This window comes from Lepidothrix coronata, unplaced genomic scaffold, assembly GCF_001604755.1.
Source record: "Lepidothrix coronata isolate B3197 unplaced genomic scaffold, Lepidothrix_coronata-1.0 Scaffold53, whole genome shotgun sequence".
Classification (NCBI taxonomy): Eukaryota; Metazoa; Chordata; class Aves; order Passeriformes; family Pipridae; genus Lepidothrix; species Lepidothrix coronata.
Genome location: NW_016690233.1, coordinates 2,543,458 through 2,561,154, shown reverse-complemented (window position 1 = coordinate 2,561,154; position 17,697 = coordinate 2,543,458). Strand labels below are relative to the sequence as shown.

Here is a 17,697-nt window from a genome sequence, read left to right as displayed (position 1 = left end):
GGCCGCAGGCGGGCGGGCGGCAGCCGGGAGAGGTGCGGGCGGGCGCACAGAGAGAGGCGGAGGGGCGAGGGCCGAACGCGGTCCGAGGCGGGTGCGGTGCGGGTCCGGCGCGGGGTGCGGGGGTCCCGGGCAGCGGGCCCGCGCCGGGAGCCTCCCATGCGGGAAGCGGTGCGGGCGGGCGCGCGCAGAAGCGCGACGAGGCACAAGCTGCCTCTGTCGGATACGGTGCGGGCGGGCTCAGGAGGGGCGGGGCCGGCGGCCGAGAGTGAGTGATTCGGGCGGGCGTAACTGCGAACTTTTGTTTGGTGTGTTGTGTGAGTTAGTTTCCGCCGCCGGGACAGAGGCGCCGGCCGGGCTGGGCCAGGCTCGGGGAAGCGCCGCACGGTCAAAGTTGTTTTGCCAGTTGCTGCGGCCGGGTCGGTCTCCCGACCGAAGGGTGAGAAAGTACCGGCGACAGAAGGACGAGCTGCGGCCCGGGGAGCGGGGCATGCGGGGCTGGGAATCCGGGCTCTGAGCCGTCGATCCCCGCCAGGGAAGTGCCGAGGGGTCCTGACGGAGCCATGGACCCCGGGCAGCCTCAACCGCAGCAGCCGCCGCAGGCAGCGCAGCCCCCGGCCCCGCAGCAGCAGCAGCAGCCGCCGCAGCCCCCGGGCGCGGTGTCGGGGGCCTCGGCCGGCGCGGCGCAGCCCCCGGGCGCGGGGCCCCCTCCGGCGGGGCACCAGATCGTCCATGTGCGGGGCGACTCCGAGACCGACTTGGAGGCGCTGTTCAACGCCGTAATGAACCCCAAGGGCGCCAACGTGCCGCACACGCTGCCCATGCGGCTGCGGAAACTGCCCGACTCCTTCTTCAAGCCGCCCGAGCCCAAGGCCCACTCCCGCCAGGTGAGGGGGAGCGGAGGAGGGGCCGCTCGCGGGCGGGCGGGGGCCGGCGGGACGGCCCGGCCGAGCTCCCTCTCCCCGCCGCCGCCGAGCGCCTCCCGGGAGGCGTATGGGGGAGGGGGCCGGGGCGGGAATCTGCGGGGCCGAGGGGGGCAGGGGGCGCCCGGCCGGGGCTGCCGGGGGGCTCTGTGCCGCCCGCCGGAGGAGTGTGTCCCCCCCATCCCTTCATTTGTTCTTCGCCAGGAGCGGGGGCGCCGCGCGGCCCCTGTCGCGCCTCTCGCGCTGGGACCTGGACGGGGATCCGGACGGGGACAGGGGCCGCAGCGGGCGGGAGGGCGGGCGCTGGCCCCGTCCCGGTGTCCGGCGGGGCCTCGGACTCCACATCCGCTCCTTGGCTTTCTCGGCTTCGCCGGGACCGCGGCGGTGGGGGTGAGCCCCTAAAACTTGGGAGAAAACGCTTTGCTTGGAAGACGGGGAGGATTTCTCTCTGCGGTCCAATTCCCTGCCTTCTGTGGAGGGGGGGTGATGAGGCGGTGCCAAACCTACACCCCCCCCGCCCCGTCAGACAATATGGATGTGGCTTTTCCACCATTTCGGCACTGCGCTGGGTAGAGTAGGATTAACCCTCCCACACAGAGACGCACGCACATCCGAAGTTAATTCCAAACTGAGCCAGACATCAGGTCTGACGGCGTCGAGGGTCCGGCCGGGCGCACCTCTCGCATCCCGGGAGTCGCTGGACTCGGACCTGTGGGGCCTCGGCCGTGCTAGCCCGGGGAAGGGAGGGAGGGAGCGATGCGGGGCAGGCCCGAGGAGGGAGCGGGGGAGGGATGCGGGGCAGGGCCGGGAAGGGGGGGGTGGGGCGGGGCGGGGCGGGGCAGGGCCGAGGGGGGAAGGGGCGATGGGAGGGCAGGGCGGAGGAGGAGCGCGGTGGGGGATGCGGAGCAGGGTCGTCCCTCGGCCTCCGGGAGCGTTTCGTCTTCGAGCGGAGGGACTTCTGTGCCAAGACCTAAATGCTGGTGTAAATACAGCTGAAAGTTAACTTTTAGGCCGCTGTTACCAATGTTTTGGCAGGAGGCTGTGCCTACCTACTCGAGTGTTATTAAGTAATGAACTTTGTTGCTAAGCTATAAAATAGGTTTTATTATTGGCTATTGTCACTTTATCTGTGTAGCCAGTAAAAGTGAAACTCGCTGTGTGGACTGTTGCCTGCTACCCTTGTTGTTAAGGGTCTGTCAACATTTCCATTATTAAACTTCTGTTTTGAAGGGTTTATAACTTGACTTCTGAAGTTCATTCCAGGCTGAACCTTGGCACGTTCTTTCCCAGCCTAGGAGTTAATTCATTTTCCAAATACTTGAAAAATCAGTCTGGCCTTCATATAGCAAGACTGAAAAGAAAATTGAAAGGAGTGGAGCTGAGTTGCTTCTGTAATTTTGCTAGCTTCTGAGTTGCAGACCTTTAATAACATACTGAATTCCAGCAAAGGAAAAGGATTTTATGTACAGTCTTTTTCCAACTTGAGCAAATCTTATCACAGTTCCATTGTGTACAAATCTGAATAGGTAGACATTCATCTAACACTTGGTGTTGTGTCTTGTTAAATACAGTAACTGCAGTTAAATAGCTATCGTGTTTGACATGCACTTAACGTCTGTGATGTTCCTACAGCTTGCACTTTTAAGCTTAGCCTTATCTTCTTTGTATATGTTACTCTTCATCTGCAATGCATATTTAGTTGGATCACTGTTCCTTGTACCACTCGGTGGTTGTTAAAATATAAACTTGAAGCCAAAGAATCATTTGCTTCACTGCGGACTTTTAAAATAAGACTATTTTCACTTTCCTTTTTGTTTAGTTGCGCCACAGAAACATTCTCTTTAAAGAAAAGGTCTTTCATTTTCTGCAGTTTCCCCTGATTCTCAGGAATCAAGATGCCACAAATTCAGTTGATTTGCTACTCGGTATTTTTTTTAAATGTAAATGCAAACTAATTCATTTCCAGTTGAATACGTGGAAGCTCACGTGTGCTTGCATACAGATGGACTGAAGCAGAATTGTCAGTCTCCATAAGTGTGTAAGTGGGGCCTCACATATGGTGCAATACCTTGTGTAGAGAGGTGTGACAAGGGCTGATACATGAATTTCATTATGGGTATCCATGTTGTTCTTCTGTATCTATAAAACCAGTTAATTGGCAAATATATTTTAAAAAGCCATTTTTACTTCAATCAGGTCTTCAGAGCTACCTTTTCTGTTCTATGGTGGATCTGTATTTACTACTGGCAAGGACATTCTTTGTGCTTGTAACTGATGGCTCCAGTGAATGGTTTTGTGAATCACTTCTGATTGACTGGTTCAACCATTTCCTGAAGCTTTGCTTTGGATAAAGTATGGACAGACTCTTTAAACCCTCGAAAGCGTGGATTGTTAGGAAATTCTGTGTTCGGTATTTTCGTATATGTTTTCTTTATGGTTGAATTCGTGAGTCTTCCTCCATTGGACCTCACTGCTGCCAGTTGGCATTTCTCTGTTGCTTTTCTCTTTGGATAATCTTTTAAACCCTACAGAGGGTCTGTGTGTGGGTGTACTTGAACCCCCACACCCCTCTTTCAAAAAGGGTGGGAAATTACCTCCTCCAGCAGAAAGCGGGTGTGATGGTGGTGAGTGGGTGCAGTCCAGTAATGAACCACTCTATAGTGTATGAGGTCTGCTGACTGCGGGCAGTTTTTTTTCTGAACCCTGCACCAAGGAGTAAGAGTTTTAGTTTTCAAAGTAAAACTAAGGGCGCTTAGCACAAACTTAGTGGTAATAGGTCTTGACTTACACTAGGGCTTTTGTGATGCTAATTAACCAGACTACTTGGAGGCTCTCTTGAAGGGCATCAACTGGAAAATAAGCAGAATTTAAAATGACTGACTTAAGAATTTCTCCTGAAAGGTTCATTTAAAGCGAAATGTCATTTGACAGCTGCATTTCTGCTGAAATATAAGAATTTTAATGGGAATAATTTCACTCCTGGCAGGCTAGCACTGATGCAGGGACAGCAGGAGCCCTAACCCCACAGCATGTCCGAGCTCATTCCTCTCCAGCATCACTGCAGCTGGGAGCTGTTTCTCCAGGGACACTTACACCCTCTGGAGTAGTGACTGGACCTGGAGCTCCATCTTCTCAACATCTCCGCCAGTCTTCATTTGAGATCCCTGATGATGTACCTTTGCCACCAGGCTGGGAGATGGCTAAGACACCATCTGGACAGAGATACTTTCTTAAGTAAGTAAAATTTCTTTTCAGTTAGCTGAATCTCTGGTGCTTGTTGGGATATATTTTATACTTTTTTTACAGTCTTTGAATTTTAGTAAATTTCATTGTGTTTAAAATATTCTAAAAATATGCTCCTAATTTGAAGTAGGAGAGCCTACCACTTTCGTACTTCTCTCTGCTGTATCTAAAAACTTTATGATACTCTGTGAATATTCATTTTACCTTAATCTTAGCTGAAGAATGTTATCGGTTGTATTGTCTACTAACAATCAGTGAAGCGCACATAGTGATTTTTAAACAATGTGACGTTTGGATTTGCTGAATCTTGTCAGAGTTGTCATGCAGGTCAAGATACATTTTACCTTATTTTTATAATACAGATGTAAAAATATAGAGTAACTTTAGAAACTGTTCTAGTGACTGTATATCAAGACTTCTTATCTCTTGATTTAGAACAGTTGTGTAACTACGCAATCAAAACGTTTTTGCCTACTCTCTATTCATGAGGAAATTAATATATGTGTTTGAGTGCAGTCTTTGAGTCTGTAACTTCTCTACATTTTCTGCAGTGAAATGGAAATTAACAGAACTTGTAACATTGTTTCATGTTCCTACATGAAAAAAAGCTGTAGCTTTTTCACACAGTGAAATTAGTATCATCTTTTCTATAACTGAAGAGAGGTTACACATGCCAGCCATCTGACACCTAATCCATAAGGGAGCGTTTTCTTTTATTCTGCGCAGTTTTCTAAAACAGCAGGAGCTTGTCCTTCTCTTTCTGAGACCATAATTTGCCCTCAAATATTTTGATTATATTTTAAACTTTTTATTTAACTGTAAGTCTCTAAATAACCCATTATATGTCATTTTCAGGGCCGGGATAGGCAACACTGTGTTACTTATATAAAACTTGTTTCAGCCAAGAAAAACATCTTTATCCCTACCTTTCTTGCGTAGACATTGTCATTTATATGTGCATCTGATTGAAGTAATTGAGTCTGTAGCTTCAAAAACAAACTTACATTGTCTGCAATGAAAGTGGAACTTGCAGAACTTTTTAAAAATGTGTTTTGTTCCTGTAGGGGTGGCGTTTCCATACAGAGAAATTAGCTTTTTTTTTTTCTTTTTTTTAAACAAAAAGAGGGTGCAGTAGTTGTCTGACATTTGAGTCTGAAGGTTGTTTTTTGAAAATAATCATTCTCTATTAGGAGCATGAAAATAAGCAGGAAGATGGGATATTTTCTAAAAAATCAGCATGTTCTAGAATGTGAACTTTTCAGTAGGCACAAGTAAAAGTTTTTTTTGAACTGTGTAAGTTTATGCCGTTTGAGAACTGTAGCTCATTGGACCTTGAGGAAAGAACAGACCGTGTTTTGAAATGAAAAGCAAACTTTGTTTTGACTGTTAGTGAGAGCTCTTAAAGAGCAGCTTATGAAGCACAAAAAATAGATACTTGATTTTTAGGTTTTACTGCCACAAGTGCTTGTTTTTGATAATGCTGTCAAATTTACAGAAAAATGGAACAGTTTAAGAGACGAAAAATGTCTTCATGCTCTTGTAATAAATTTTTTGAATTATGCTCATTCAGGTGAAAGCAGAGTGAAAGATGTGTTCTTGGAAAGCTTTTTCTGCAGTTTGATTATTGCCACAAAAAATCTTTTCCTTTTTTCTGCAAGTTTTTTTGTCCTTTCTTGGTGTCCTGGTATCCATTTCAAAGGGTCAGGTTTCAGAAAGAACAATAAAGAGCCTGAGAGTGGAAAGTACACACAAGTCTGGCAAACTCATCTGCATGAGCAAGATCGTTTGTTCTCAAGCAGACATCCAAAGTAAATGATTGAAAGAGCTGCTAGCTGTGAAGGATGTGTCTTGAAGGGGAAAGGAGTGGAAACAAACCATATTGTTAGGAAGAAAAATAAAGGCTGTACTTTTTGAACCTCTCCCTGCTGGGTCCTATGCTGACCCTGGGAGATTTTAAACAGTGTAATAGGCTGTTTTCTTTTGGCTTTCCTTGGGTGATACTGTGGTATGGGAGAGTCTAATGAGGACTGTTCACGCTTAAAGAACATGTGTTGTTCCTAAAAGGTTGCTTAACTCTATCTACAGGTGCGATCCACTGAGATCATTGGAGTTCATGAAGATTTGTAAAAAGCATTTCAAGTATTAGTAAAATGTTTGCTCTGTATGTGTAGGAAGTCTAAAGAAATGTAAAAATTAGCTTTGAGTAGCAAGTTTGTATATTAAAAGGTTTTTTCAGTGTTGAGTGATAAATTCTATCTCACATCCACAAGCCTGTTAAAAACTAACATCTTGCTTAATTATACCTTAAACATTTGCTTGGAATGTGAATACTAAGATTTCTGATTCTAAATACATTTAGAGTGGTTCCTTCTACCATATGCAGATTTCTGGTGTCTTTTCCAAGTATTCATCTTTTTTTTTTTTTTTTTTTTTTTTTGGGTTGGCTGCACTGCTTTTTGTTTCCATTTGCTCTGTTCTGTAGCCACTCCACGAACAGTCTGGTAACCAGGCTCTAGAAGGATCTTTGCCGAATAGGTAACAATGTTATATTTTTTCCAGATGTCAGTAAGCCTTATGGTTATAGCTATCATAATATACTACGGTGCAAACAGAATAAAATGAAATTGAGTACTGTACTTAATACACTTTGTAATTACAGTCACTTCCACTAATCGATGGGTTGAGTACTGCAAGCATTAGTTTGTGCAAAGAAATGAAAGTAGTGTATGTGGGAGAGAAAACATTTAATCGCCTGTGTGTGCATATATATATACACACACGCAGATACATGCACAGTTATTTGGCCACGTATTTTATGTACACACCCCACATATCCGTAAATATTAAAAGAGGGTGAGAGTGGTAGTGTAGGGTTTGAACCAGAGCTACTCTTATAAATTAGTCAGTCAGCTTAGATAAATAGACCCCCTTAGGTATGAATGCCCGACATATGATTTGCCAGAATTCCACTCATTAATGTTCATCTCACTGTTATGAGCAGTTCTGCTGAGAATAATTTTCCATTAGTGATGATTTTGAGCCATGAGTTAAGGCCACTACTATACAGCTGGTAAAACTAATCCTATTTTTTTACTGATACTGCTTCTTAAATTGAACTCATCAGTTAAGACTTGCCTAGTTAGTAAGTGGTCAGATCTGACTCATCCCGGCATTGCTGTGTGGTAGCTTTAGCCCATTCTTAAACATGCGGTATAAAAGCCGTGCTTGGTTTGTGTGGTGATGTCAATTGCATTGCTTTTTAACCGCTTCCTGTTAGCCAGCTGCTGGTTGACATTTTGGTGAACTATGGAGAAAGATAGGGGATCGCTCTCTAGGCAAAAGATAATATGCCATGGGAGTAGCAGGCAACTACTTGCAGAAAGAAAAAAGAAGTTTTGATTAATTTTAGAGTTACTCTTGTATCATTTTAGCTTGGAGTTATGCTTTTAATTCTTACAAAGCTTGTCTAATACCGCTTCTTATGTTGTAGTGTGAGGAAAAGTTAACTGATTGTCCAGCAAACAAGTCTTATAATTATTTTTCCTACAGGAAGTAGTTCTTGCAAGCAGTTTATCAACAACTTCCTATTTTTTTTTCCTATGAAGTGTTGAATGACTTCCTGAAGGAGGCCAAGGTGGTTTTCATTAGTATCTGTGGGTGTGTTTGAGGTGTTTGCCCATCTGGCAGAAACCTTAAAAATATATTTCTGTTACACATTTCTTATGTGCTCCATACAGAGGTATGGCTTTGGACACTATGAAATGAGATCGTTTAAGACAACCGGGAAGTTTGTTGCTGTGCTTTTACTTTTATTCTTTTTTTTTTTTTTAATTTCCTCATGTCACACATGAAAAATACCCAGTGCTGTTGTTAAATTTCTCTTTCATCCTGTTTTTGCACCTGACTGGAGCCACCCACTACACCAATATCATCTGCTCCCCTCCTCCTCCCCACCGCACCAAAGTAATCTTAGTCTTCAAGGACAGAAGATGTTTATTGGAAAAGCTGCAGCCACAGTTACTTATTTGATTGAATACCTTAATTTATTGGGGAAATGCATATTCAGATTCATCAGTTAATGTGAGTTCTTGTGTTTATAGTTCAGTCTAGTTGGTCAGTAAAATAGCAGTATTGTTGGAAACCAAAAATGCAACCACTGGTTTTGATGGATTTCTCCACTTTTTCATGCTTTTTGTACTGAAAAGCAGTTGAAGATGTCTGTTTCCTAAATTTTATTTGTAATATGTCAAGTTAGTTGCATTTTTATATTGATTTGACTGTTTAATGTAAGATTGAAGATCTACCCAAAAAAAGCCATAAAAAAATGGGCACTGTCAGTTTTGGAACATAGCTTAAGAAAAGAAATATTATTAAAACACTTTTGAAGTAAAGCTTGCTGTAATATAGTTTTGGCAATTTAAGGGGGGTTTTTTGTCTTGGAAGATGGTCATAGTACTACCAAGTGTATATTTTTCTTTCTGTCTCTTACTTTGAAGAGTCCTATGAAAGAACAGTAACACAAGCTATTTGGAATTTGCAGTTGTACTAAAGATTTCTTTGTTTTTAAAAGGGCCGAGAAAGAATAAGGGCAAACCTGCCTTATTTGTTTTAGCACTGAGACCGAGTTCGGAGGATGATGAAAGTACATACTCAGCCCAGTATGAATTCAGAGAACTTGCAGTCAGTTTGCTTGATGGGCATCAGTGAAAGCAATTGCACACAGTACTTTGCTTGGGTTTGGTTTTTATTTTGCTTAAGAAAAATTGTAAATTATGATATCCATGCATTCAATACCCTACTGTACAAGGTGATTTTATAAGGCTAATTCCAAAAGCAGTTTAATAGATGTTTTATAGATGTGATTTCAGGTAAGCCAGAACTATATCTTGTGGTTTTTGCTAATGTATTTTTCTCTTATTTATAAGCATCTTGACATTTATTATCTTCAGAGGAAATTAGAACTGGGGAAAATATAGAATCTCTGGCACTTAATTGGAATAATTAAATTATCTCTGAGGACTTTTTTTTTTTAAATTAGCTGTTGATCTGTACCCTTCTTTTTCCCACAGATTTTGTCTTTCATGTATCTCTCATAAAAATACTCTCTGTGCTTTATAGTGTCTGATTTTTTGTTTATGTTGTGAATGCTTCATGCGGTTTTATAGCAATGCTTTCCTATCTCATGAATCGAATTTGAGATCAATTTTATCTTACTGGTGGTCTGAAAGATATGGTATTATGTTGAAAGCAATAACTGTGACCAAGATTTATTAACTTATCTTTTATAACGAAAAATTCCAAAGTCTCTGATCAGTACTAAGAGTCTCTGGATACAGGTTTAATCAGAATTTCATGTTTTAAAAGATATACTTCTACCATTCTGCATATTAAATATTTTGTCAAGTTATATTTGGTTTTAAAGTATTAGCATCAAGCTCCGTGGGTGCAATTATGCTGCTGTGGAACCACTTTTGTTTTCTCAGGTCTTGACTTCTTCTAAAGACAAACAAGAATTTGACATTTCAAGATGTGCGTCTTCTGAACTCTTATCCTTTCGCCTTTCTTCTTCTGTATGCTGAGGATGGCAAAGAACTGTGGGTTTCCTAGTAGTCATCTGGTTTGTAGCATAGGGTAATCTATAAACCATCACTCACATCATGGAAATTCCTACTCAACAGAAAGCAGTAAAATAATAAAATGATGTTAATTTGAAAGTTCCCATGAAAGTAAGACCAGGCACTACCCCACCATTTTTTTTGCAAAAACTTCCTAATGGATAAATGCAATGGAACTGATCAGTGGCATATGTAAATAAAATCATACCCACTTTTACAAAATTCATCTCTCGCTGTCTTATCTTTCCTTTCTGGAAATGAAAAAAAAACAGTAGCTTTAAAATTCTAAATATAAAGCCTCCATTTACACTTTGCTCAGTTTCCTTCTGCAATTGTGGCACAACAGCTACAAAGTTTTAAAAGCTGACACAGCAAGTAAAGTGGATTTTTCATTCAGTTTATCAATTTTTAGACTAGACTCTCAGAGAAACTAACTTATTAGCACTGGTAATGCCGAAATATATAATTGCAGGACCTAAATTGGGTCACATATAAAATTAAAGCAGAGTTCTTAGTTTGCTCTCAAAGAAACATTTTCACAAATCAGACCTAAGCACTTAGGGGACAATGCCCAGGAGACCAAGATGTGTCGAGGTAGAAGATTAACTGTTATAACTAGTCTGAGTTACCAGCAATTTCTTTCAGGCTCTTGACACCTCCCCTCTGCAACCAACCAAAGAAAAAAACCAAAAATGAGGTAAACAGCGATAGAGATCTGCCTGCTAAAACTAGGGATGTTCGTCTTCTTTTTATATGTGGCCAGACCACTGCATGTGTTTATCTTCATAGCTGGGAACAAATTCAGATGATGTAATTAGAATTAGTTTAGCCTTTCAAAAGCGATAGCTCCTCAGTTCCCGTATTAATTTCTGTCCATGTGTTTTCGTACATTCCAACATATTTGCATTTATTTGTACAATTCACGTATCTGATTAGCTGTGGAACTGTCACTTTTTGAGTAAACACTGTTAACTTTTATAAAGTGTGGTTTTTTTCTTCTCCTTTTTTCTTCTTCCTTCTCACCCTCAACAAGCTGTGAGTGATTATGTTAAAGCCAATATTTACATGACTCAGTTTCTCATGTAAATGCTAAAGAAAATTTCACTTCCTTGAGTGCAGAAAATTTACAGATTTCTGTGAGTAGCAGTTCTCTGGCAAGTGCCCCTGGGATATGGTCAGGATACCATGTATTTTACCCAAGAGAGAGACAGAAATGTCCATAGGGGAAATGTGATAACATGGGGCTTAGCATAATGGGAAACAAATTCTTGGGAGAAGACTGTCTATTGGAATGTTAACAGGTAGATGCCATGTACTCACTGTACATACTCTCCCAAACAGCTTGTTAAACCTCATTTTGATGTCAGTCTCTATTGGGAAATTTACCACATGAACTGTATTTTTTGTTAAGCGTTTGAATAGGAATCTACAGTCTGGGGGAAGTTTGTCTTTAATATGAAAATGGTACCTCATAGCTATTTTTTGGTAAAAAAAAAAAATGGAGTTTTATTTGGAGAACGAAAATTTTTGTTAGGCGTGACTAAGCTGTGTTGCTGTTTCATGACCTCCTGAAGTGCTTCTTGGAGTCTGTTTTCTGGGATTCACTCTGCTGGTGTTTTGTTTGGCTTTTAACTAAGTTACTTCAGACTGTGTTTCAGGCAAGTATAGTTAGCTTTTCTGAATTGCTGGCTAAATCAAGCTAATAATATAAAGTTGCCTTGTAAAGTAAGACTTTTACCAGTATACTGCCTGTCAGTCATGCCAGTTGCCAAGGAAACAAAGCTGTCTTGAAAGCAGTCTTGGACTTTGCTTTAATTTGGCTAATGAGACTTTGCTGCATCATAGTAAAAGACTAGATCCCTTTTGTTGAGTCTCTGACATGCTGTTTGGTAACTTAGATTGGTGTTAGTGGCTCAGTGTAGTTACTGATTATTACGTGGAGGTTGCAAAGCCAGTTTTTTTTCTGCTGAACTGTTTTATAGGAAAGTCAGCTAAAGGTCATTTACTATTGCTGGTTTATCTCCAATGAGTTCTGATTTATTGAGAACTTTGTTGAAAGTCTGCACTATGCAGATTTGTTTAAATAGTGTTGCTACTTTAAGGATGCCTTTCCCTTTCTGATTACCTATTGCAATTGAAATGCAACTGAAGTGGCTCTCACTTCTCAGTTATTTTTTTCTAATTTGTTGTACCTACTTGAAAAGCTTGGTTGACAAGTCCTTTGCAATTTTTTTTATTCCAGCATTTTATGTAGTCTCTTTAGAATGGTGAAATACAGAGTAAAAGAGAAATTTCTTTCTGTGCTAACTATGCTGATGGTATAGTTGATATAGTTGATAGATCTAAATGTCCAATGAACTTGTAATTCAGTAGTGATTTTTATTTACAAAATCTTTGTCATTCTGAGAGCAGCTTTGGATGAGTTAAGGGTTTGAAATGATATGTACTTAAAAAGATGTGATCGGAACTATAAAAGGCTGTTACAAAATTACTTGGAAGAGTGTTCTGTGTCCAACTTTATAGGCCATTTTTGTATACGTATTTGAAAAATACCTATATATATATATATATGAAAAACATGTTTGTAGAAAAATGTGGTTTGATTGGAGTTTAGGTCTCTATTGACTTCTGTGATGGTCTTTGGGTCAGGATGAATTATACTCATTTAACAATAAAATGTTTTAAATCCTTCCAGTCTTCAGTGAAAACAGTTGATAGCACATTCCATGGTTACAGGGCTTTGTACACAAGGGCCTGACTAAGCTAAAAATGCCTGTGTTCTAGTTACTGTATGGATAGATTTTTGAGAGCTTTTTGTTATGCTGCTGTTGACATAATTATGTAACCAACAGTGTGGAGCTGTGTTTCATTTTCATGCCTTCTGTCCCTAAACACATGCACACTTAATTTCTATCTGTATGTATCACTTCTGGCCCTTTCATAATTGGTATGTCAGGTTTTCACTTTTTATGAGATTCTAATTCTAAAACTATTCTAAAGCAGACCCAATTTTTTGGAAGCAAAAAATTACTAGGTAACAGAGGGCAGGAACTTTCAGATTTGTAGTACTGGGAGAACTGTTAATATTTGTGCTTGTGGGGGTTTGCTGTTGGGCTTTTTGCTTGTTGTTGTGTGGGTTTTGTTTTTGTTTTTTTTCCCTTCTTCTTCCCATAATGACTAATAACTGGGAAAAAAAACCCCTATTGGATATTTCACAGCATCTTGATAAGTTAGGCATTGGTTACGCATAAGGAAGAGAAAATGTGAAACAGACCTTAGTATAAACAGTTAGTTAAGAATTAACATTTTAGCATCCTTGTTAACAAGGTCAAAGGAAGTCTTAATTACATACTTTAAAAAAATAGTTTGCAATTCAAATTGTCCCCATTTTTTATTATGCTGTCAGATGGGTCCAGACATGATCAACTTTGTATTATACAAATTTGTTGAGGAACTTGGACAGTTCATTGTTTTCTTAATGAATTAAATTTCAGTTGTATGTGGTAATATCTTTAGGAAAACAGAATCTTAATTGAGTTTCATAATTGTGGTATCCATTTTCCAACTTTTGTTTTTAAGGTTACATTGGAATAGGGAGCAGGGAACATAAGGGAGACTTGGTTTGTTTTTTTTTCTTCTGGTGCAACTATTTGTGTGGCTTTTGCTGAGGGCTACAGTCTGAACCCTGTTTATGCTGTGATGGTGGGCAACTCAGAGATTGTGTGTGAACTTTAATTGATTCCTTCGCTCTGCAGTCCTTTTGGAGTAGGAGTGTAGACTCTGGTTTGTGCCAAGCTTTGCCCTTTCAAAATGGCCTCAAATGCTTGCTCTGTGAAACTTACGGGGGAGGATTTTAAATGGTTTGCAGGCCAAGGTAACAGCTAACTTACCAAATAGTTGAAGGAGTTGCAATAAAGTGAAAATTATAATGGATAAATTTTATGTAAATCAGTTTATGGGAAGAAGTCTTTTATCCTTACAAGAAGCCACTGAGTTCTTGTTTTGTGCATGCAAACATGCATATATGTTTGTATGAAATTTATTTGAAATAAGGAGATTCTGGTGTTGATGCTTCTTGCTTTGCCAGGATCTGTGCATAGTTTGCCTATAACTGTGTAAAATTGTTTTTATGAAAGACATAAGCAAACGTACAATTTTGCAAATGTACGGCTCTTTTACTTCCTAACTAGTTGAAATACCTAACTTATCTCTGATTTCTACAGATAAATATATTTGATCATTGTTGCCCTTCCAGCAGCTGTGATATGAAGTACATATGAACTGAATGTAGCCATTCAGTTACATACCCACTGTCAACTAAAATTTTCCAGCTCCACCTACCATATGCAGGTGAATATGCACATATTGTCTCTCTTCATTTAGTCAAACTGCAAGACACACCTTTAGTAAAAGGTGTTCTTTTATTATATATAATGCAGTTCAGTTCCTGACTTCCAGCTAAAAATCTGTGTGTCGTGCAAGTTGCAGAAAAATAAGTAAGATACAAATTCTTGTAAGCAATTACTTAATCAAACTGATTACTCCAAAAAGTGCTACTAAACTAATATATACAGACTGCAGTGCAGTGGCAACTGGTGCTGTCACACTGTGCTTCATAGAACAGCCCTTTCGTTTGCACTTCATTAGGATTAATAGCTTTCCATTTAGGTTGATATAAATCTTGCATACCATTTGAGGCAGCATTTCTGCCAAAGGAAAAATGTTTATTTGTCAAAGCTATTAAGGTCATGCTCCTGCCCAGCTTTCTAGATCAGCTCTAGTGGATCCTACAGCAAAGCTGAACTGCATGATCAGATGATAGTGTTGTGTTATTTCATTTAGTTATCTTTCTGAGTAACACGTTTAAAGTATACTTACAATGATCAATTGAAGGAAAAAATTCAGATGATAATGTGAGGTTGATATGGAGATAAAAAATAGGAATACTGGCAGTAGGGAGGCAGTAGAAGTAGCTGTACTCTTCCTAAGTCTTCATCCGCTGTTCTTGATGAGTTTTAAAACCTGACAACTGCTGGGCAATGCCAGCTTTGTTTTTGTAAGAGAGCTTGTTAGCAGCATTGCTTTAAACTGCCCATACTGGTTCAAACCAAGTGCCTGTCCAGATCAGTATCTTGTTGCTTGCTGGTAGTGGTCTTGAGCAAATTTCTTGGAAAGACAAGAACAGGGCAAGCATATATGATATTCTTCTCCGAGAACTCTTACAACTGTCCTCCAAGACTTGTGCTGTCTCCCCTTGAGCCCATAGAAATTTCTAGCACCTGCTGCATGCTTTGACAAGGAGTCTCACTGGTTGTCTTGTCTGCTGTGTGAAGAAGCGCCTTTCATCTGTTCTAGGCTTGGCTCTCAGCAGCTGCATTCAGTGGTGCCCAGTTCTTAATTTGGAAGTGACAATAAATAGTTGGTGCATATTTGTTCTGCTCATGATTGATGTCTTTTCCTTGGAAAATTATTTATTTTGAAACTTGAGGAATCTTAACCTGCTGGGTCTTCCTGGGATAGAAACTTTTTTCAAATATCTCTGCAACCCTTCTTTTTCATATCATCAACTCATGCCTCTTCCAGTTTTTGTTATTTTTCAAATGAAAGGTTAGGAAATGAAAGGTTAGGAATTTTTTACAGCATTTGGCATTCTGAACCTTTCACCTAAAAAATACTCAAATTATTCCTTCTGCTGCTTGTCCTTCTACTCTATATAGCTTCCCTCCCCGCCCCCCCCCAAATCTTTGCAGTTAGGAGTTGACTGAGAGCAAATTTGTATTATTGGGAAACTGTGATGCTGCTGCTCCTCCTTCTTAGATAGATCCTAGTGCATAGGTCCCTGTGGAAGTTGACCAAAGTCCTACCTCAGGTGCAAAAGTTGCTAATTCCTCCCTCCTAGTGGTGTATTTTCTTGGTTTTAATTTCTTATTGGTAACTGTTCACGTCGTATCAGGACCTATGTTCATCTTGTAGCTGCCTTTTGTTTGTTGTTTTTCTTTTTTTTGTAAAAACCAACAATACTTGGTGTTCCTGATCAGACCTTGTAGTCATTGGTTTCTGGAACTTAATGTCTACTATGATTGCTGTGTCTTCAGAAGTTGAGCCTTCTGTATGAACTTTGGGATGCAAATACTTCTGCTGATGCATTCACCTTGAAAGAAAGAGGTCATTTGCACTTGCTTACTGCTTATATTTGGGAGCTGCTCCAACAACATGGAAGTATGCTGGTGTGCTAAAATGATGTGTATGCGCTTTAAAAAAAATCCTAGCGAGATTGATTTCTAGAACAAAATATGTTGTGGATGATAGTACATGTGTACACAGGTCTTTAATCAAATGGATATATGATTACAGAAGTAAGCAATGCCAGCATATTTGGAAGATGGTTTGTTTCTTCATATACTCAGTTCCAGTGATGCTGAAAGAATGTCCGTCTCAACCTTGTTTTGGAACTGTAATTTCATATTTACTAAGTTTTGTTACAAAATTTTTTCTGCCAATACCATGCTTCACTTCCTAGTATCTGAGTATCAGATGCTTACACTATATTTTTCTGTGTTGTGCAGCATATCTACATATCATAACAGTTCAATAACCGAAAGAAAAGTATTTGGCTCTCCAAAGTTGGGATTTTTTGAAAGTTTGTCAACCAGCTGTAACTGATTTTGTGATATTGTTTCAAATGTGGCAATTAGTTAATGGATAATAAGGGACAGTTGTCTGAGTCTGAAAAACACCTGAGTGGTTAGCTTAGTGGAAGCTTTCTTCTCCTACCAGTCAAGGCTGATTAATTAATTGTGCATAGGATCTTCAGGATTGTTAGAACCTTCAGCTGACTGGAAGTTCAAAGGACCATGAATTTACCTGGTGATCTAGATAATGTGTTTTCATAAACACAGCTGTTGGTGTCTTTCTTATTATCTAGCTGTCGTAATACTTAGTGAAGGTTATCCATCCAACCTTCTGCTGAAACCACAAATGTTGCTAAAGCTAAATCAATTCAGAATTGACTGTTGAGCCAAGTCTGAAAAACCTCCAAGGATGGAGATAACCACACCCTCCCTTCCTATTAATATACTCCTTCAGAAGCTGATTTCTTTGCAGCAGAGCAAAATATCTAACATTGCTCCTGATGGACAGCTCACACCTACTGATTTTGTAAATGGGCTGAAGTTTCTCTACTAGCCAAAAAAAAAGGAATGTCATGCTTTAGGTAGTTTTCTTAGGATTAAAAAAAAAAAGAGCAGTGAAGAAACTTGCTGTATTGGTTTGCATGTGAAGATTTTGGTCACGTGGAGGGACTACAGGGGCAGCTTCTGTGAGAAGTTACTAGAAACTTTCTCTATGTCTCACAGAGCCAATGCCAGCTGGCTCCAAGATGGACCTGCTGCTGGCAAAAGCTGAGCTCGTCAGTGACAGTGATAGCATTTCTTGGATAATGTGTTTAAGAAGAGGGGAAAAACTATTGCAGAAAGCAGTAGCTGGAGAGAGGAGTGAGAATATGTGAGAGAAACAACTATACTGACACAAAGGTTTGTGAAGAAGGAGGGGGTGGAGGTGCTTCAAGCGCTGGAGCTGAGGTTCCGCTGTAGCCTGTGGTGCAGACCATGGTGAGACAACTGTGCCCATGTAGCCCAAGGAAGTCAGCAGTGGAGCAGAGACCAACCTGCAGCCCCTGCAGGATCTCATGCCATAGCAGGTGGATGCCTGAATGAGGCTTCTGGCAGGACCTGTGGCCCTGTGGAGAAAGGAGCCCTGGAGCAGGTTTGCCAGCAGGACTTAAGACCATGTGGGGGACTCACACTGGAGCAGCCTGTTCCTGGAGGACCGTGGGAAGGACCCACACTGGAACAGTTCATGAAGAACTGCAGCCTATGGAAAGGACTCACGTGAGGAGTGAGTGAAGGACTGTGTGTCCC

General features: G+C 41.0%; 1 protein-coding gene across 5 annotated transcripts in view; it reads left to right on the top strand.

The window, feature by feature from the left end:
• Positions 1-290: 290 nt before the first annotated feature.
• The window catches only part of YAP1 (Yes associated protein 1), a 93,757-nt gene continuing 76,350 nt past the window's right edge, over positions 291-17,697 (top strand). For 2 of the 5 annotated variants that reach the window (XM_017816049.1, XM_017816048.1), the window contains exons 1-2: positions 711-884; positions 3,907-4,154. In XM_017816049.1, coding sequence (XP_017671538.1) covers positions 780-884; positions 3,907-4,154 — 353 coding nt within the window. In that variant the 5' untranslated portion in view covers positions 711-779. Of the gene's footprint in view, positions 885-3,906; positions 4,155-17,697 lie in introns of all 5 variants that reach the window. The other 3 variants (XM_017816051.1, XM_017816050.1, XM_017816047.1) reach the window with 2 other exon arrangements.